Source organism: Neoarius graeffei, chromosome 7, assembly GCF_027579695.1.
Source record: "Neoarius graeffei isolate fNeoGra1 chromosome 7, fNeoGra1.pri, whole genome shotgun sequence".
NCBI classification, from domain to species: Eukaryota; Metazoa; Chordata; class Actinopteri; order Siluriformes; family Ariidae; genus Neoarius; species Neoarius graeffei.
The window spans coordinates 30289896-30311356 of NC_083575.1; the positions used below are offsets into that span (position 1 = coordinate 30289896).

At 42.5% G+C, this 21461-nt stretch overlaps 1 protein-coding gene across 1 annotated transcript in view; it reads right to left on the reverse strand.

The window, feature by feature from the left end:
- The window catches only part of LOC132889218 (signal-induced proliferation-associated 1-like protein 2), a 246877-nt gene that overhangs the window by 17754 nt on the left and 207662 nt on the right, over positions 1-21461 (reverse strand). Inside the window, exon 14 of the mRNA XM_060925482.1 lies at positions 8767-8986. Coding sequence (XP_060781465.1) covers positions 8767-8986 — 220 coding nt within the window. The remainder of the gene's footprint in view (positions 1-8766; positions 8987-21461) is intronic.

The window sequence follows — 21461 nt, forward strand, 5'->3', positions numbered from 1 at the left end:
TAAAATTAGTGAATGAATTTTGATGTTGGCTGACAGCCTGCTCTCATTCCTGTTCCCATACAGCCATAGATTTTATCACAGATCTTCCTAAATCATAAGGTAATACAGTAATCACTGTAATCAATCATCGATGGAATCTCCAAGTCTCTAAGTCTTATCCCTCTACCCAGCCTCCCCAGAGCATTTGAAATAGCCAAATTAATATTTACCCATGTGTTTTGATAATTTGGCATCCTGGAAGATATAGTAAGCAATTGGGGTTCAAAGTTTATGTCAAGACTTTGGTCTAGATTCATGGACAAACTGGGAGCATCAGTAAGCCTAACATCTGGCTATCACCCACAGTCAAAAAGACAAGTGGAAAGAACCAATCAAGAGTTTGGGTGTTTCCTCCATGTCTTTTGTTCTGAGAATCGGGGTAACTGGGTGCATTTCCTGCCATAGGCTGAACATGCCAGAATGGCTCAATATTCTGATATCCCCAGAATGACTCAAAGGTACAAGCACTTCCAGGCCCTCACCCTTGGGGTCACCCAAGAAAAGTTATCGTGATCCCTTAGTGAATAGTGAGTGTGCTCTGTGTTGTAGTGAGTGGCAGAAGGAGGAGAGTGTTCAACACAGGGAACACTAGGAAAGCCTGGGAGATTATGCTGGTGCTGCAGGGAACTGGGGCACTTCCAGACACCACTGCCAGATGATGGAGGTGGGGGACAGTTGGTCTGGATCTCTGAGGCAATGGTGGCTCTGGCAATGGTGGTTCCTGAGAGGGAGGAGCTGGGAGCAGAGATAAGACAAAAAGTGCAGCCCAATTCAACCCAGTCCCCTGTGGAGACCACCTACCATATTGCTGTCCCAGAGAGCACCGGTTGCCAGGTTACAGGAAGAGGTCTCTGATGTTTTTTTTTTTTTCCACTACCCTGGCATCTACACATTGGTTAACTATGCATGCCCAATGTCTCACGTTGATGAACTGTTTGATCAGTTAGGAGGCAGCTCGCATTTATTCAACACTGTATTTGACCAAGGGATCTTGGCAGATTCCCATGACCCCAATGTCCCGAGAAAAATTGGCCTTTTCCACTCTGTTTCAGTTACATCAGTTTGTCATGCTTCCATCTGGATTGTTTGGAGCACCAGCAAAATTTCAGCAACTCATGCACAGACTCCTCCACCTACACAGTGCATATTCTCCACTGCTGATCTAGATGATATAATCATTTACAGTAATGATTGGCAGCAGCATTTACAACATCTGAGGACTGTGCTGAGATCATTGAGATGCTTGAGACTCACAGCAAACCCAAATAAGTGTGTAATTGGGCAGGTGGAAGTACAGTATCCAGGCTTCCACTTGGGTGCATCCTCAAATTGATGACAGCAGCAATTTTGGCTTGTCTGAAACCTAAGACCAAAAAGGCAGTTCCTGGGACTGGGTGGCTATCATTGCAGGTTCATACCTAACTATTCTGATGTCACAAATCTGCTGACTGATCTCACTGAAATGGGACACCAGATCCAGTCCAGTGGACAGAGCCATGCCAACAGCTGTTCGCTCAGGTGAAAGCTACACTCTGTTTTGGGACACTTTTACACCCTTCTGACTTTTCTCTCCTTTTTGTTTTGCAGACTGACATGTAAGATGAATCGACTTCCTTGGGTGCAGCCAGATACTGACACAGATACTAGAAAACAATGTCTGTTGTCATAGCAGAAATGTGATTCTTGCCGTCAATAAAGATCACTCTTCTCAGTGAATAAAAACAAACAAAAGCGTGTCACATAAAAATACAAGGAAAAAAAACACTGCAAGTTGCTGGCAATGGAGCATTTATACGCAGCAAAATTGCTGGTGTCAGTAACAGCGCTGAAAGCCTGAGTTCAGAGCAGCCTCCAAACATGGCCACTTCAGACTATACTTCCCAAGAGCAATAGTGCCTCCCCATCACCGGAATTCTAATCACTTCACCTGCAGCTAATTACCCCGCAATCACCTACCCCCATATAAGCTCAGCAGGCCCAAGCACTCCTCGCGAAGTATTGTTCTGTGTCACATACCTGACTTTACCAAGCCTTCTGTTTATCTGACTGACTTCCTGTTAAGACCTCTGTTCCTGCTTTTTCCTGACTTCGTCTTCTTGTCTGCCCTGAATTGCACTGTTTGCCGATCGATTGCCCCACACCTGTTTCCTGACTACGATTCCTGATTCATGTTTTGGCTTTGTCTGCAGTTTGGGCCGCACCCGCTGTCCCCTGCGTTTGCATCCGTAAGTGCCTGTGATCTGACAGCTGGCTGCTGGCAGTTATTGACAGGGCTACTATGTCTGGGATTTAGATATCTTTGATCTTTGTCCAAAGTGTGACCAGTACTGATGAAATGCAGCCATTTCACCATTTGTAATATGCACTTGTAAAAGTAATATCCTTTGTAGGATTGGGGATGGCAAAAAAACTATTTCCCTTTGCAATGATTGAGATTATTTTTACACCCAAACACTTGACACTCAGGCATCTTCAGGGTTGTTTACAACAATTTTGAAGCGATGTATCCACTCAATCTAGGGTTAGGTAAGTTATCTGGTGAGTAAATGACATAAATCTCAGATTCTCTCATGTAATTTGTACTTGGAGCATGATATTTGTACTTCAGCGAGAGTAAAATATCAGCGCACATTTTATTTTAAAAGAAAAACAATCTATACATAGTATACAGGTACAAATATGAACAAACAAATACTCAAACATGTCTTGAATGCATATTATCTGTCAGTATAAAGGAGTTTATGTTTTGAGTATTGTTTGGCTTTAAAAGATGTTCATGGACTGAGGACACCAAGTGATGAAGTGTTTCACGTGTTAATTTGTCCCATTCTTCCTGCAAACAGGTCTTAAGGTGTGCAAAAGTTGGGGTCATCATTTCAAAATTTGCCACACCTTCTCTATTAAGGACAGAGGGGACAGGCACCCTCTTCTTCCACAGCCATGCCTTTGTAATATGTGCAGAATGTGATTTTGCATTTATCTTGTTTAAATACCCTTGGAAAAGTTGTAGTCTTGAAGGCAAGATATGTTGCTCCAAAATCTCAAAGTACTTTTCTGCATTAATGTTGCCATCACAGAAATGTAAGTTACTTTTGCCAAAGGCACTCACACAACACCTTACCATGATAGACCCTGACTTTCTGACTTGCTGCTGGTAACAATCTGGATCATCCTTTTGTTCTTTGGTCCGGAGCACACAGCATCAATTTCTTCCAAAAAAAGACCTAGAATAATGATTTGTCTGACCATATTTCAGACAAATACACATTTCCACTGTGTGATGGTTGCCTTCAAGGCCATATTTTGCCTTCAAGACCAGATGCCTCTGAGCCCAGAGAACTCGATGGCACTTCTGGGCACAGTTAAAATAAGGCTTCCTTTTTGCACAACAAAGTTTTAACTGGCATTTGTGGAGGTAACTCAGTATTGTAGCGCTTGACAAAGGTTTGCCAAAGTAATCCCAGGCCTATGTGGTTATATCAGCTATAGATGAATGATAGTTCTTGATGCAGTGCCATCTAAGGGATCAGAAATTGAGAGTGTTCAGCTTAGGCTTGTGCCCTTGCCTTTTATGCGCTGAAATTGCTCTAGATTCTTTCAACTGTTTCATGAGAGGGTGAAATATCCAAATCCCTTCCTATCTTTCTTTGAGAAACATTATTTTTAAACATTTAAATAATTTTCTCATGCATTTGTTGACAAACTGGAGATCATCAGCTCATCTTTGCTCCTCAAAGACTAGGACTTTCCTGGATACTTTTGTACCAAATCATGATTACCTGATGACATCACCTGCTTTAACTCACACCATTATTTAATTGTTTATCTCATTACTGGCCCTAAATTTGCCCCATCCCAGCCTTATTTGGATTGTGTTGCAGGCCTGAAACGTAGGAATGGATGTATATTAACAAATGAAATGATGTTGACCCAACAAAACATGAAATATTTTGGGTTCATATTGTCTGCAATGAAACACAAGTCAAACAAAAATTTTTAATCAGTACTTTCTTCTTTTTTTTTTATTTGCATTTTCCATACCATCCCAACTTTTTCTGATTTGGGGTTGTATATTTTGAACTCATCTTCACTCTCAGTTGCTTTTATATGTTCATATTTAAACTAAATATCCCTATGTTCATATTTATTTGTTTATATATATTATTGTTAGATACCAATTACATCAATCTAATTTTAAGTGCTCATATTTATCTAAAAAATCCGTGTATAGTGGGGCGGCATGGTGGTGTAGTGGTTAGCGCTGTCGCCTCACAGCAAGAAGGTCCGGATTCGAGCCCCGTGGCCGGCGAGGGTCTTTCTGTGTGGAGTTTGTATGTTCTCCCCGTGTCCGCGTGGGTTTCCTCTGGGTGCTCCGGTTTCCTAGACATGCAGGTTAGGTTAACTGGTGACTCTAAATTGACCATAGGTGTGAGTGTGAATGGTTGTCTGTGTCTATGTGTCAGCCCTGTGATGACCTGGCGACTTGCCCAGGGTGTACCCTGCCTTTCGCCCGTAGTCAGCTGGGATAGGCTCCAGCTTGCCTGCGACCCTGTAGAACAGGATAAAGTGGCTAGAGATAATGAGATGAGATCCGTGTATAGTCCTTTATAAAATGGCACATTTGTCTTGTTCTTCCTCTTTTTTCTTCCATACTTTTAATTCTCTTTATTCAGTCTGCTCCACTCTTTATAGCTTCCATTATATTTTTAAAAAAGGCTCTCTTTAATGTAATTAATTTATTTCCCAGTTCTATTGCTGGGAGTCTGCCAAGCTCTTTGGATTTATATAAAACTGATTGTGTCATGGGCGGCACGATGGTGTAGTGGTTAGCGCTGTTGCCTCACAGCAAGAAGGTCCGGGTTCGAGCCCCGTGGCCGACGAGGGCCTTTCTGTGCGGAGTTTGCATGTTGTCCGCGTGGGTTTCTTCCGGGTGCTCCGGTTTCCCCCACAGTCCAAAGACATGCAGGTTAGGTTAACTGGTGACTCTAAATTGACCGTAGGTGTGAATGTGAGTGTGAATGGTTGTCTGTGTCTACGTGTCAGCCCTGTGATGACCTGGCGACTTGTCCAGGGTGTACCCCGCCTTTCGCCCATAGTCAGCTGGGATAGGCTCCAGCTTGCCTGCAACCCTGTAGAACAGGATAAAGCGGCTAGAGATAATGAGATGATGAATGTATATGTGACAAAAATAAAGGCATCTTCCTTAAAAAAACTTCCCTGTATCATGTCCACGCGCATTGGTGCTCTGAGCATGCAGCATGCGCTGCTACAGACTATGCACGCACAGCACCATTAGGACTAATTACCATGCACCTGTTCCAGATTAGAATGCAATCACAGTGCACACTTAAAAGGGCTCTCTCTGCACTCAGACTTTGCGATATATATGCATTGTACCTAGTGTCTCACATTACCAAGCCTTTGTGCTATTTTATTGATGTTCTGGTTTCCGACTCTGTTTCTGTTTTCTTGATGGCATTTTGTCTCTCCCCTGGGTTGTGCCTCACCTGACCACTGCTTGTTTCTCAACACTGACAATTTAGATCAATTTATGACAATTTGGATCTGTTTGCTAGTATGTCTTTAAATGAAACTCTTTTTGCAATTACATCCGTCCATCACCTCCATTACATTACAGAATACTTAGACTTGAAAATGACTTGGCATGCTGAGCAATGCCAAGCTCCAGAGAGGGAATGACCCCTAGAAAAATGGGGGGGGGGGCTGATACCTGTAAGGCTGACACAGCGGCAGAATTGAAGGCCTTCACTCCAGGCTTCAGTGAGGACGAGCTCTTTGCTCCTCCACCTGGCTTTGAAGATGTTGTTGCTCCACCACCTGGCTTCAGGGAGGATGAGGTCTTTGCTCTGCCGCTTGGCTACAAGGAGGACAAGGTTTTCTCTCTGCCGCCTGGCTTCAGAGGGGACGAGGTTATTGCTCCACCACCAGGTTTCAGCGAGTACAAGAACGCTGCTCCACTGCAAGGCTTCAGCGAGGATGAGACCGTTGCGCTGCTGCCGGGCTTCAGAGGCTGTGTAATCACATGGGCTTACAACACACTAACCCACAGGGCATTTAGGCATTAAGGGCACATAAAAACTCATCAGTACAAAATACTGGTGGCCCTACATGCTCATTGACACATAATTCCATCTTGTCCTGTGCTGAATGTGCCCATGCTATGATACCAGAGCTGATGCCAAAGCCTATGCCCATCTCTGAGCCGATGTCTGAGCACGAAGCCCCGCCTATGCTGAGACCAGAGCCCATACTCATGCCAAGGTCAGAGTCTAAGCTAGAGTACATGGCCATATTCAGGTCCATGTCGATGCTGATGCTTGAGTCCATGCCCATGTTCAGGTCCATGCCCATGCTAACACCAGGGTCCATGCCCATGCTCAGGCCCAGGTCCACATCTGAGTCCATGCCCATGCTGATGCCTGAGTCCATGCCCATATTCAAGTCCATGCCCATGCTCAAGCCCAGGCCCACACCTGAGTCCATGCCCATGTCGATGCCTGAGTCCATGCCCATGCTTAAGCCCATGCCAATAACAGGGTCCATGCCCTTATCGATGCCAAAGTCCAAACCCATGCCTATGCCCATGTCTATGCCTGAGTCCATACCCGAGTCTATGCCTGGGCCCATGTTCATGTCTATGCCATGCTCACGCCTATGTCCATGTCCAAGCCCGAACCAAAGCCTCCACCTGCATCCACGCTCCCATTCAAAGCCCAACTGGAACTCAAACCTCTACCTAAGCCCATGTTCCATTGCCACATCCTTCCCTACCCAGAGGGGAGCCCCGAGGGGACATCGTCTAGCTCCAGGTCTTCAACCAACCAAGGAGGTTTTAAGCTCCCAGTGGGAGCTCTTTGGGGACGGGGGGTTTTGTCACATCCAAGTGTGTTGATGATCTGAGCATGCTGAGTGCACTGCTGCAGACTACACATGCAGTGCCATTAGGGCTAATTACCATGCACCTGTTCCGGATTAGAGTGCAATCACAGCACATACTTAAAAGGATTCTCTCTACACTCACACTTTGCGAAGTATATGTGTCATACCTGATGTCTCATGTAACCAAGCCTTTGTTATGTATTTAGCTCCTCTGGTTCTTGACAATGTTTTGTATATTTGGACTCTGAAAATACGATATCTATCTATCTATCTATCTATCTATCTATCTATCTATCTATCTATCTATCTATCTATCTATCTATCTATCTATCTAGTGATAGATAGATAGATAGATAGATAGATAGATAGATAGATAGATAGATAGATAGATAGATAGATAGATAAAAACACACACACTGTATATGCATATAGACATACATGCATACAATATATGTACAAACTTTGTTAGAGATTTTTATTTTTCAAATTGTATCTGACCCTTTTTAGCAAAGGGTCATCACACCAAATATTGACATTGTTTATAGCTTATATGTTTATTGCTCTTTATAATATTGTTTATGTAGAAACTTTTAATTTCATTTTTTAAATAGTAGTCTCAGGTAGAATTTGTGCAATTTTATAAAGAAATTACCTTGTAAGGCATCAATAGAACCTGTAGAACCAGGCACAGTTTTTCTAGAGACTGACTTTCACACTTGCTTCTTATTTTTGCATGCAAAACCCAGCAGTCTTCATTATGTTTTTTGTCTGAAAAGTGGTCTCTTATGTAATATGTTGCTTTCTTTACAGTCTTACAAACATTTCTCGATAACATTTTAAAGCATGTGTTGTATTATATTCAGGGCCATTTCAATATTATTTTTTGAAAGTTAGCACAGACTGGATGAAAACAAGGGAACGGGCCTTCAGTTTGACACTGTCAGACTTTTAAGAGTAACAAAAGGTGGCAGCACTGAGACAATGATACACTAATTTTTACCTGCATAAGAATGAATTGCGGCGGCATGGTGGTGTAGTGGTTAGCGCTGTCACCTCACAGCAAGAAGGTCCGGGTTCGAGCCCCGTGGCCGGCGAGGGCCTTTCTGTGTGGAGTTTGCATGTTCTCCCCGTGTCCGCGTGGGTTTCCTCCGGGTGCTCCGGTTTCCCCCACAGTCCAAAGACATGCAGGTTAGGTTAACTGGTGACTCTAAATTTACCGTAGGTGTGAATGTGAGTGTGAATGGTTGTCTGTGTCTATGTGTCAGCCCTGTGATGACCTGGCGACTTGTCCAGGGTGTACCCCGCCTTTCGCCCGTAGTCAGCTGGGATAGGCTCCAGCTTGCCTGCGACCCTGTAGAACAGGATAAAGCAGCTAGAGATAATGAGATGAGATGAGAAGAATGAATTGCAATCAATGCAGAGCATGTGAAGATGTAATGTTAAAAAAAGTAATAATCATATACCATACCCAAATCTGGAATGGGATGTTTAAGAAACACATATGAATGTGATGGTCAGATGTTGACAAATGTTTGGCCATATCGTGTATATCTGAATTTACTCAGGTGAAGATCACATTATAGGAGCCATTCATACAGAAATCCAGATAATTCCAAACAGGATTTACAAAACCTTTTTTTTTTAAAATACAGTTGTAGCAAAAATATATTTCTGCTATCTTTCAACAATAAACAGTAGGGCTGCATAATTAGCCATGTGACTCTCCACAAATAAAACATCTGCTGTGATAAAATAATAGCTCAAATATTGGTTATAGTAGTAAAAAAGAGATAAAGCATTAATTTTGGTAACAGTAAAAATACTCACTCCGGAGGTTGGATACAGGCTGGCTGCGACCAGTGCAAGCAGGGAGAGTGCTGCAGTAAGGTGGAGTGCTGCTGAACAGTATATCATTTGGTAGAACCTGGTCAAGCACTGAGCTGCGGGAGCTGGTATAGGATGAGACTTTGCTATTACTGTACATACTCTCTTCTGACAGAGTGCGGTACAGTACACGGCAGGGAAGAAGACTTTCAGAGACCAAAACCTGATTAAACACAAACAGACAAAAAAGGTTACACTGATTACACAGAAAGAGGGCATGTTAATTCTGCCCCTTTGCTAATGCCTATATGGGTAGCTGGGCAGACAGACATAACCTATAACACAAGTAGCAGTGTCATGAACCAGACAGTGAGTGATGGTAAGGGTGAAATGCAGAAGAATGAGATGTAGGCAGTGCTCCATAAGGTAATTTTCTGTCATCCAAAATGCAGAATGCAAAGAGGGCTATAAATAGGCTTATACAATTCCAGGCAAACGTTTGGACACACCTTCTAATTCAATTTTTTTTTATTAATTAAAAAAAAACACATCATGTCTTAAAGTAACGATGGCCTATCATTTTTCTTACTTAGTTGTGTGGTTGTTGACATACTATAGTTGTGGAATAGGGCTATTTAGTCTTTTTATTATTTACTATTGACTGTTTGATGGTCTCAAATGCATTAAAAGAACAAGAAATTCCACTAATTACCTTTTGACGAGGCATACCTGTGAATTGAAAAGCTTTCTAGGTGACTACCTCATGAAGTTGATGAAGATAATGCCAATAGTGTGCAAAGCATTATCAAGGTAAATGATGGCTACTTTGAAGAAACTAAAATATGAAACATATTTTGTTTTTTAACACTTTTTGTTTACCCCATGATTCCATATATGTTCCATGTGTTATTTCATAGTTTTGATATCTTCTGTATTGTTCTACAATGTAGAAAATAGTCAAAATACAGAAAAACCTATAAATGAGTAAGTGTGTTCAAACTTTTGACTGGTACTGTAGTTATAATCATGTTTTGTTTAACTGGGAAGACAAAAGATGGGGTAGATTTTGCCATGGTTATGTTTTTGAAACCAAATAAGCCACTATGTTATGGCATATACGTATTGGGCATGACTGAAGATTGCAGGTCTCAGAGAATTAGGCTGTGGGATGAAGAAAATTTCAAGGTATACGTAAGCATTAAAAAGATAATATTTATAGCTTCTGTGGGGTGCAACAGAAAATTGTGGAAATACAGAAGATTACTGAAGTGAACTACATAATTTTCAGCCATTAAAGGGGAACTGAAGTCATTTTTAAACTTGCTTTATTTCTTAATAAAGATTATTCAATTACGTTTTTGGTTTTAGTAACCTTATATCGTGACTCATATTGGCAACTAATTTCAATTAAATATTATACTTATCGGCCTATTTGGTTTTTAGCCACGCTGAATTTAGTTCGTTTGGTCCATGGTAGGCGTCGCTTATCCGTGCGATCTTCACGAGACTTGTACGAGACTTCGAAATGTGAAGTGTCAGCCAGATGTCAGTGCCGCCATTTTTCCATATTTCCAAACGAAATATTGCATAAAAATGAGTTTAAATTATGATTACTGCCTACTTTTTTCAAACTTTCCTGATTGCTATCAAAACAAACAAAACTTCTGGCTTGATTATATCAGTATTCAAAAGAGGGAGTGCGCGTCTTTTGACAACGTTGGCAGATGTTGGTCACTTTGATTTCCACTGTATGTTTTACTTCCGTCCTACGATGTCTCACACAGGTCTCAACGAATCTTGTTTACGGCCATTGCTTTGACATATGGACATATATTACATAGCATATTTCAAACACTCATAACTTGCTATAGCAGTGACAAAATAGCTATCAAAAATGCATTCCTTTATTTAATAAAATGAGATAAATGTAATTTTGATAATTAAAAATTTACCTTCAGTTCTTTAATTTTCAGTCTAGACAGAAAAGCGAAATCTGCCAGAATATCTTCTCTCAAGGCATTTTTTAAGTTAGACACAACACATAAAGAAACATACTTTATATTAAGTTTTCTGCAATTCTAACAGTTAATTTTGCATACCATTACATGTTGAAAATTCAATCAAAATGAAAAAGCACCCTGATCTATACAACTAATTTATAATAAAGAGTTTGAAGCCAATTCATAAAAGTAGTCTATTGAAGAGTAATTTTCATGCACAATGAATAAATTTGATTATTTTCACATTCAAAATACAAAAATATTATTCCTTTAATTGGTCTGACATGTCACTGAGAAACCTGTCCTGCAGGCCTCATGATTCAATGTTCACCCCTACCCCGTTTCCCTTTCTGGCTGTTTCTGGATTTCTTCATCACTCTGTTCCTCTTTTCCTGTTCTTCTTCTCTTGCATGCACAGATCTTGTATATAAGCTTGCTTATGCACAAATAAACTTGGGTTGCTCTCATATCTGTGTTGTGCTATGAGTTCAATCCCTGGGCACTTGTCAGGTTAAGAGACTCTCACCCACAGTTCTGGTCCAGGTATAAAAGAAGTACCTAACACTGTGCTTCTGTGAGTCCCACAGGGAAGCCATGGTTAGAGAAGCAGCTTTGGGACCAAAAGGTCACCAGTTCGATTCCCTGTACCACCAGGAATGGCTGAAGTGCCCTTGAGCAAGGCATCTAATACCTACTCTGGGTATGTTGTACATTGCTCTGGATAAGAGCATCTGCTTAAATGCCTGTAATGTCCCAAGTGGCACTTACAGATTTTGGCCATCAGCTCGGGATGCCGGAGTTCGAGCAGTAAAACTCTGATACAATGTAGGTGATCCTGCCAGGTGTATGAGTGGATGACAAAATCATCAAGGCATGCAGCAGTGTAGAGCCAATGAGGCCGCAGGAAGATGTCCATTAGATGCTGGAAGGTTGCCAGCACTCCATGGAGGCCGAAGGGGAGAACCCGGTACTGCCGGTGGCCTGTGGTGGTGCTGAAGGCTGTTTTCAAGTGAGGACCACTTGCCAGTAGCAAGTTGAGATCAAGGATGGAGATGAAACATATGTGTCAGCCCTGTGATAACCTGGTGACTTGTCCAGGGTGTACCCCGCCTTTCGCCCGTAGTCAGCTGGGATAGGCTCCAGCTTGCCTGCGACCCTGTAGGACAGGATAAAGTGGCTAGAGATAATGAGATGAGATGAGATTTTACACAGCGTCCCAACTTTTTTGGAATTGTGTGTGTGTGTATAAAGTTATATTCTTGACTCATTACATATAAACTAAAATGTTTCAAGCATTGTTCCGTTTTAATTTTGATAATTACAGCCTACAGCACAAAAATTTCTCAAAATATTAGAGCATTTCATTTTGAGTTTGAGTAGAACAGTATAACTACAGTGTATCTCTTGGTCTAGTTCAGTACACGCAGCCATAATCATGGAAAAGACTGCTGACTTGACAGTTGTCCAGAAGATGATGATTGACACCCTCCAAAAGGAGGGTAAGCCACAGAAGGTCATTGCTGAAAAGGCTGGCTGGAAAAGGTGCACAAACAACAGGCATGATCGCAGCCTTGAGAGGACAGTCAAGAAAAGTCGATTCAAGAACTTGTGAGATCTTCACAAGGAGTGGACTGAGGCTGGTGTCAGTCCATAAACAGCCACCACACACAGACATCTTCAGGAAAGTGGCTACAACTGTCGCATTCCTAATATCAATCCTGAGCTAGCAACAATGTCAGAAGTGTCTTACTGTACCTTGGCTAAGGAGAGAAAGAACTGGACTGTTGCTCAGTGGAGCAAAAACTGGACTGTTGCTCAGTAGACCAAAGTTCTCTTTTCAAATGAAAGTTAATTTTGCATTTCATCTGGAAATCAGGGTCCTCGAGTCTGGAGGAAGAGTGGAGAGGCACGGAATCAAAGTGTTTGAAGTCCAGTTTGAAGTTTCCACAGTCTGTGATGATTTGGGGTGCTATGTCATTTGCTGTGTTTTATCAAGTCCACTGAGAATAAAAATCCCCAAGGATCACTGTTGCTGGGCGGCACGGTGGTGTAGTGGTTAGCGCTGTCGCCTCACAGCAAGAAGGTCCTGGGTTCGAGCCCCGGGGCCGGCGAGGGCCTTTCTGTGTGGAGTTTGCATGTTCTCCCCGTGTCTGCGTGGGTTTCCTCCGGGTGCTCCGGTTTCCCCCACAGTCCAAAGACATGCAGGTTAGGTTAACTGGTGACTCTAAATTGACCGTAGGTGTGAATGTGAGTGTGAATGGTTGTCTGTGTCTATGTGTCAGCCTTGTGATGACCTGGCGACTTGTCCAGGGTGTACCCCGCCTTTCGCCCATAGTCAGCTGGGATAGGCTCCAGCTTGCCTGCGACCCTGTAGAAGGATAAAGCGGCTAGAGATAATGAGATGAGATGAGATCACTGTTGCTGAATTACAAGAAAAAAAAACTATAATCTTGGGGTTTCCAACTCCCCAAAACCACCATCAGACTGCACCTCCATGCCAACAGATTATTTGAAAGGTATGCCAGAAAAAGCCTTTTCTGTCAGTTAACCACAAATGGAAGCACCGAAGGTTAGTGAAACGCTACTGCAACTTTGACTGGAACCGTGTTCTATGGCCTGATCTAACAAAAATGGAGTTTTTGGACAATAAACATTCAAGGTGTGTTTGGCATAAAAAGAAGACTTGTCTGCCTCTGCCAGGAAACTCAAACTGGGTTGTCACTGGACCTTCCAGCATGACAATGATTAGAAGCATTTGTCCAAATCAACACAAAATGGTTAGCTGACCACAGAATCAAGCTTCTGCCTTGGTCATCTCAATCCCCTGACCTGATCATCATCATCATCATCATCATCATCATCATCTGGGTGGCCTCAGCTGAGATATATGTCTGGCTGCCCAGTCATCACGATCTTGCATACAGGCTGATAGCTCAATGGTGTTTTTGGCTCCAGTGTCCCTCAAAGTGTCTAGCAAAGTGGCTGAATGATGGCCCCACCTGAGATGGCCATGGGTTGGCTACCACAGGACGAGCTGACTTGCATGGTTATGGTGGTGATATCAGTGACCAGCAAGGCCAAGTCTCCTAGAACCAATCTTATCTGAGATACAGCAGATGTCACCATACAGATCAATATTGGTGACATGATCTGTCCAGTTGATGTTAAATACTTTGCAAAGCATATGAGGGCAGGTGTAGGTCAGGCCAGGTTAAGGTTAGGACAGGCATGATGCCTGCTACTGGCACCATGTAACCCAGTACTACCTCTCACATGCATGGTAAACCAGCTCCCATTAGCATTACGCTCGTGAGGAGAGTGGCATGACACCCAGCAGGATGAAAAACAAGACGTGTCTAAGGGCAGATGAACTCGTTTAGAGCTAATGGCCATCATGCGACATTGGAGACATGAGGAGCTGCAACCACACCTCCAGTACTTATCGTATTGTTAAGCTATACACTATGGCACACACAGTTATTGAGAATTCCATACTTACAGCCAATACTTGATGTCAGTCATCCCTCAGGAGGAATTGATGATGATGGGTCCTTAAATCCCAATGGAAGGGACCATTATACGAGTACCAAGGCACTACTTTGTTGCAGGAAACCATTATTTATGGGAACCATCAATGTCTGTACCATCAAAAGTAAAGCTGAAGTGCTCGAGGCATCATTCTGCACAGCCTTACATGACACTGAGACACTTGGACTCCAAGAGCACAGAATGGTTCACAAATCAAAACTGCAGTTCAGCCAAGTCGAAGCCCACTATCTGATAACATTGTCTGTGTGGAGGAATGAAGGCCAAGCATTGGTCAGTGGTGTCAGTCTTCTGCTTAGTTCTAAGGCAAAGAAGGCATTCTGTTGTGTCTGCTTCTACTCTGAGTTCTCTTGGTGGATTTCTCTGGTAACCCAGCAACAACAGTGGTAACTGCCTATTCACGTCAAGTCAAGTTTAGTTGCATAGCGCTTTTAACCACACTTTTAACCACAGCTTTCTGTAAAGCAGCTTTACAGAAAAGTAAAGACTTTAAACATGAGCTAATTTTATCCTTAATTTATCCCCAATAAGCAAACCTGTGGTGACGGTGGCAAGGAAAATCTCCCTCAGATGACATGAGGAAGAAACCTTGAGAGGAACCAGACTCAAAAGGGAATCCATTCTCATTTGGGTGATAACAGATAGCATGATTTTAAATAGCTCGCTTCTATAACTGTGTCCTATATAGTCACAAAGCATAACTGTGTAACCAGGAAAATCATTACAGTTTAAACATGAAGAGGGTATGAGAAATAATCCTGTTTTACTTTTTATTGAGTGTACCGATTTCAATTTTTAACCTAATTAGCATAATTAATAATAATTAAATACTACTTTGCATCATTGGTTTTTACTAAGTTTTCAAATTTTGTATTCAGTATACAACCATCTATGTGCCTGCCAACTTCCATGTAAATATCAATCCATCCTCCCATTATCCGTAATCGCTTGTCCTGTGCAGGGTCGCAGGAGCGTATCCCAGCTAACTATGGGCGAGAGGCAGGGTACATCCTGGACAAGTCACCAAATCATCGCAGGGCTGACACATAGACACAAACAACCATTCACACTCACACCTACAGTCAATTTAGAGCCACCATCCATCCATTTTCTGTAGCCGCTTATCCTGTACAGGGTTGCAGGCAAGCTGGAGCCTATCCCAGCTGACTATGGGTGAGAGGCGGGGTACACCCTGGACAGGTCGCCAGGTCATCGCAGGGCTGACACAGAGACAAACAACCATTCACACTCACATTCACACCTATGGTCAATCTAGAGCCACCAATTAGCCTAATCTGCATGTCTTTGGACTGTGGGGGAAACCGGAGCACCCAGAGGAAACCCACTCAGACAACATGCATACTCCAAACAGAAAGGCCCCCATCAGCCACTGGGCTCAAACCCAGAACCTTCTTGCTGTGAGACAACAGTGCTAAACACTACACCATTGTGCCGCCCCACGTAAATATCTTCTCATCTCATTATCTGTAGCCACTTTATCCTGTTCTACAGGGTCACAGGCAAACTGGAGCCTATCCCTGCTGACTATGGGCGAAAGGCGGGGTACACCCTGGACAAGTCACCAGGTCATCACAGGGCTGACACAGACAACCATTCACACCTACAGTCAATTTAGAGTCACCAGTTAACCTAACCTGCATGTCTTTGGACTGTAGGGGAAACCAGAGCACCCGGAGGAAACCCACACAGACACGGGGAGAACATGCAAACTCCGCACAGAAAGGCCCTCGCCAGCCACGGGGCTCGAACCCGGACCTTCCTGCTGTGAGGCGACAGTGCTAACCACTACACCACAGTGCCGCCCCATGTACCGTAAATATTTTGAAAAATAAAAAAGTTATTAAGAAAAAAACAATTGTTGTCATTTGTTAATTAGCCCCATTTTAGACCATGTTATCCTATTAAATAATATTACCTCAGTTTTCTAAAAATTAAGCCATTTCTTCCATCTTTGATTTGTAATATCTCAAGCACAGATAAGCATATTTTAAATCTGTAAAAAGAGCGTTTAGCATTCAGTTCTATAATTCAATGAGACCAGTTTCAAGCAATTTGGAGTGAATTTAAATTTTCACATAATATGCCTAATAAAATACTTGTCAATCTTGAAAATGTGGTCTTTTGTTTAGTTTCTCTTGTTATTACTGTGTGGCGGCGACAGCGCACCGCAATGCAGATGTTCTACATTCGGACATACTCCACTCCCCATCCACGTAAGTGCCCAGTGCATAGCTGCCTGAGTAGTTCTGTGTGGAGATGGTCACTGATCATGCTAGTCCAGTTTACCTCCTTCCTTATATTGTGTTCATAAAGTGCCATCCGTGTTAAGAGGCGCTTACGTGCCATGCATGTAATACGTGCCGGTCCCTGAGTTAGATCTGGATAGTCATGTAATTGAATGGCTGAAACTGAAAATAAAGCTGACACTTAGTGAACATCAGCAGCATATGAGTTAGGTCTGGATAGTCATGTACTGTAATTGAATGGCTGAAGCTGAAAATAAAGCTGGCACTTGGTGAACATCAACTGCTGTTTTATTCTTATTCCATAAATACGTCACCAATATAGTTGAATATTAATTATAATAAGACTTCAATCAAAAACACTGCATTGGCTTCATCAATCTGTGACTTACAGCATGTGCTGGGACGGCTTGCAGCCAAGTGCAAAGCAGCTAAGATGAAGATCAGCACCTTCAAGTCAGTGGCCATGGTGCTCAGCCGGAAACAGGTGGAGTGCCTACTTCGGGTCAGGGGGGAGTTGCTATCTAAAGTGAAGGAGTTTAAGTATCTTGGGGTTTTGTTCACAAGTGAGGGTAAGGGGGAGCAGGAATTGGACAGACAGATTGGGGCAGCATCAGCAGTGATGCGGATGCTAAACTGGTCTGTTGTGGTAAAGAGAGAGCTGAGCCAAAAGGCAAAGCTCTCAATTCACTGGTCCATCTACGTTCCCACTCTCACCTATGGTCATGAGCTGTGGGTAGTGACTGAAAGAATGAGATCGCAGATACAAGCAGTAGAAACGAGTTTTCTTCGCAGGGTGGCTGGGCTCTCCCTTAGAGACAGGGTGAGAAGCTTGGTCATTCGGGAGAGACTCGGAGTAGAACCACTGCTCCTCCATATCGAAAAGAGTCAGTTGAGGTGGTTCAGGCACCTTGTTAGGATGCCCCCTGGATGCCTCCCAGGGGAGGTTCTCTGGGCATGCCCCACCGGGAGGAGACCCCGGGGCAGATCCAAGACATGCTGGAGAGGTTACATCTCTTGGCTGGCCTGGGAACACCTCGGTATTCCCCCGGAAGAGCTGGTGGAGGTGGCTGGAGAGAGGGAAGTCTGGGCTGCTCTGCTTAGGCTGCTACCCCCGTGGCCTGGATCCGGATAAGCAGTAGACATTGGATGGATGGATGAATGGAAGGATGGATTGTTTTTGATTGAATCCATCATAGCAACTTTTGGAAAAAAAATCTCATTAATATTACCAAAAAAGAGTGACTTACAGGGAGGCCTGCAAGTGCCAAGAAATGCAGTAGAATATATCTCTGAGCATGTAGAACCCGTGAGCTTCAGGGGTCTAAGGCAGCCCCCAAACCCTTGTGCAAGTTCTCCCACTTAAAAAGATGAGAGAGGCCTGTAATTTTCATCATAGGTATACCTCAACTATGAGAGACAAAATGAGAAAAAAAATCCAGAAAATCACAGTCTGATTTCCTCTAGAGCAGTGATGTTTTGGGGCTGTCGCTGGGCAACACGGACTTTCAACTCCCTCCAAAGATTTTCTATGGGGTTGAGATCTGGAGACTGGCTAGGCCACTCCAGGACCTTGAAATGCTTCTTACGAAGCCACTCCTTCGTTGCCCGGGCGGTGTGTTTGGGATCGTTGTCATGCTGAAAGACCCAGCCATGTTTCATCTTCAATGCCCTTGCTGATGGAAGGAGGTTTTCACTCAAAATCTCACGATACATAGCTCCATTCATTCTTTCCTTTACACGGATCAGTCGTCCTGGTCCCTTTGCAGAAAAACAGCCCCAAAGCATGATGTTTCCACCCCCATGCTTCACAGTAGGTATGGTGTTCTTTGGATGCAACTCAGCATTCTTTCTCCTCCAAACACGACAGGTTGAGTTTTTTAACAAAAAGTTCTATTTTGGTTTCATCTGACCATATAGCATTCTCCCAATCCTCTTCTGGATCATCCAAATGCTCTCTAGCAAACTTCAGACGGGCCTGGACATGTACTGGCTTAAGCAGGGGGACACGTCTGGCACTGCAGGATTTGAGTCCCTGGCGGCGTAGTGTGTTACTGATGGTAGCCTTTGTTACTTTGGTCCCAGCTCTCTGCAGGTCATTCACTAGGTCCCCCCGTGTGGTTCTGGGATTTTTGCTCACCGTTCTTGTGATCATTTTGACCCCACGGGGTGAGATCTTGCGTGGAGCCCCAGATCGAGGGAGATTATCAGTGGTCTTGTATGTCTTCCATTTTCTAATAATTGCTCCCACAGTTGATTTCTTCACACCAAGCTGCTTACCTATTGCAGATTCAGTCTTCCCAGCCTGGTGCAGGTCTACAATTTTGTTTCTGGTGTCCTTTGACAGCTCTTTGGTCTTGGCCATAGTGGAGTTTGGAGTGTGACTGTTTGAGGTTGTGGACAGGTGTCTTTTATACTGATAATGAGTTCAAGCAGGTGCCATTAATACAGGTAATGAGTGAAGGACAGAGGAGCCTCTTAAAGAAAAAGTTACAGGTCAATGAGAGCCAGAAATCTTGCTTGTTTGTAGGTGACCAAATACTTATTTTACCGAGGAATTTACCAATTAATTCATTAAAAATCCTACAATGTGATTTCCTGGATTCTTTCCCCCCATTCTGTCTCTCATAGTTGAGGTATACCTATGATGAAAATTACAGGCCTCTCTCATCTTTTTAAGTGGGACAACTTGCACAATTGGTAGCTGACTAAATACTTTTTTGCCCCACTGTGTGTGTGTGTATATATATGTGTGTGTGTGTGTGTGTGTGTGTGTGTGTGTGTGTGTATATATATACACCGGTATATATACGGTATATATATATATATATATATATATATATATATATATATAGTGCACACACAATCATGTGAAGAAATAAGTACAGCCCATGGAAATTGTTTATTTTTTTCAAGCAAACATTTCACTCATACAGTGCCTGCAGATAAAGGTAATATACTTGAACCACAAGGAACCACAAACTTTTTCAATTATTTATTCAAAAATATCAATGGAATATTCTTCTCTGGAAAAAGTAAGTATTGCCCCCTTCTTGTAGGGGTTTTGCGTCATTATCCGCCAGTCTCTAACATTAACTTGCTGAAATTTATCACAATTCTATGCAAAATTCTTTCAGTTACAAAATGTTTGAGGGTTTTCTTCAAATCCCCCTACAACTTTTCAATGGAGTTCAAATCTGGCCTTTCACTAGACCATTGCATAGCCCCCATTTTTTTCTTCTTAAGCCATTATTTGGTGGGTTTGCTCGTGTATTTAGGATCATTGTCAAGTCAAGTCAAGTTTACTTGTATAGCGCTTTTAACAATTGTCCTGTTGAAAGACTTGCCTCTGGTTCAACTTCAACTTTTGGACAGATGGCCTCACATAATCTTCAAGCACTCTTTGATATGATTCTGGATTCATAGTTTAATCAATGACTGCAAGCTGCCCAGTTCCCGAGACAGCCAAGCAACCCCAGAGGGCCTGGTCTTTGTTTATATGTTCATTGGCAAAGTGTAGTCTTCCTTTAACATTCATTTTGGACAGCAAAGACTTTTTCCTAGCATGCCTCCCATGCAGGTCAAATTTGTCCAATCTCTTTCTGATTGTAGACATATGCACTTTCACACCAACCGTTGCAAGAGTTACCTGCAGATCCTGTGACGAAATTTTGGGGCTCGTGGAAACTTCTTTTAACCTCAAACTCGGGCTGAGTTTGCTGGGGCAGTCTTTTGAAGTCTATGCAAATTGTAGGTGATTTTCATTTCAGTGGAATGATTCATTTCAAATAATTTAGAAATCTTTTTAAATCCCTTGCCAGATTTATAGTCATCTACAACCTTTTTTTTTTTTTTCCTATTGTAAGGCCTTAGAGAGCTCTTTAGATCTTGGCATGATGACACCACACACTTCAATAGCAAAGTGAATACCAAATTCTAGATGTCAGGTTTCACATTTATCTGTAGGCACTGTATTAAAGAGGGTGAAATGTTTGCTCATTGAAATATTTTGAAAAAATCAACAATTTCCACGAGATATGGATGTACTCATTTTTTCACGACTGTATAAAACATTTTTTATTTTTACATAAATCTGAGTGTTTTACTGGAAAATTCCCCACTTGTATTTTATTTATTTATTTTTTTAAATACGAACTACCTCCGGGACATCCAGAACTATATCCTCACTCGTAATATGTCAATGAATTGTTTTGATAAATTTGCATACTTTTTGTTTGTGAATGTGTCTGTATAATATGAAATACAGCATGGCTCTGAGTGACATATTTAAATAATACTGGCTGGTGTTGAATGGTATATCAGATATATTCCATTCAGCTAGCTGAATGGAATGTATCTGATATACCATGAAAATTTTTTGTACCATTTATACCATTTTTTGTGGATGTGTCTATATAATATAAAGAACATTACATGATGGCATGAAGATATGAAGTTTATCTTTGCATGACCACGTGATATCCTCTCTCTTCTCTCCCTATATATATATATATATATATATATATATATATATATATATATATATATATATGTGTGTGTGTGTGTGTGTGTGTGTGTGTGTGTGAGAGAGAGAGAGAGAGAGAGAGAGAGAGGCTGCGAGTTGACCTAGTGGTTAGCGTGTCTGCCTCTCGACTGGAAGATCGCAAGTTTTAGTTGCAGTCGGGTCATACCAAAAGACTTTGGTATGACCAAAGTCTTTTTTGAGGGCATCTACTGCCATCTGGCAAGGCACGCTACAATACAGATGCGAGTAAGGACCAGTCCCCCACTGTAACCCTAGCTATATAATAGGCGAGAGGCTGAGGGCTATGAAAACAAAGATCGGCACCACCCAATGCGCCTCAAAAAAAGACTTGTTAGTACTGGG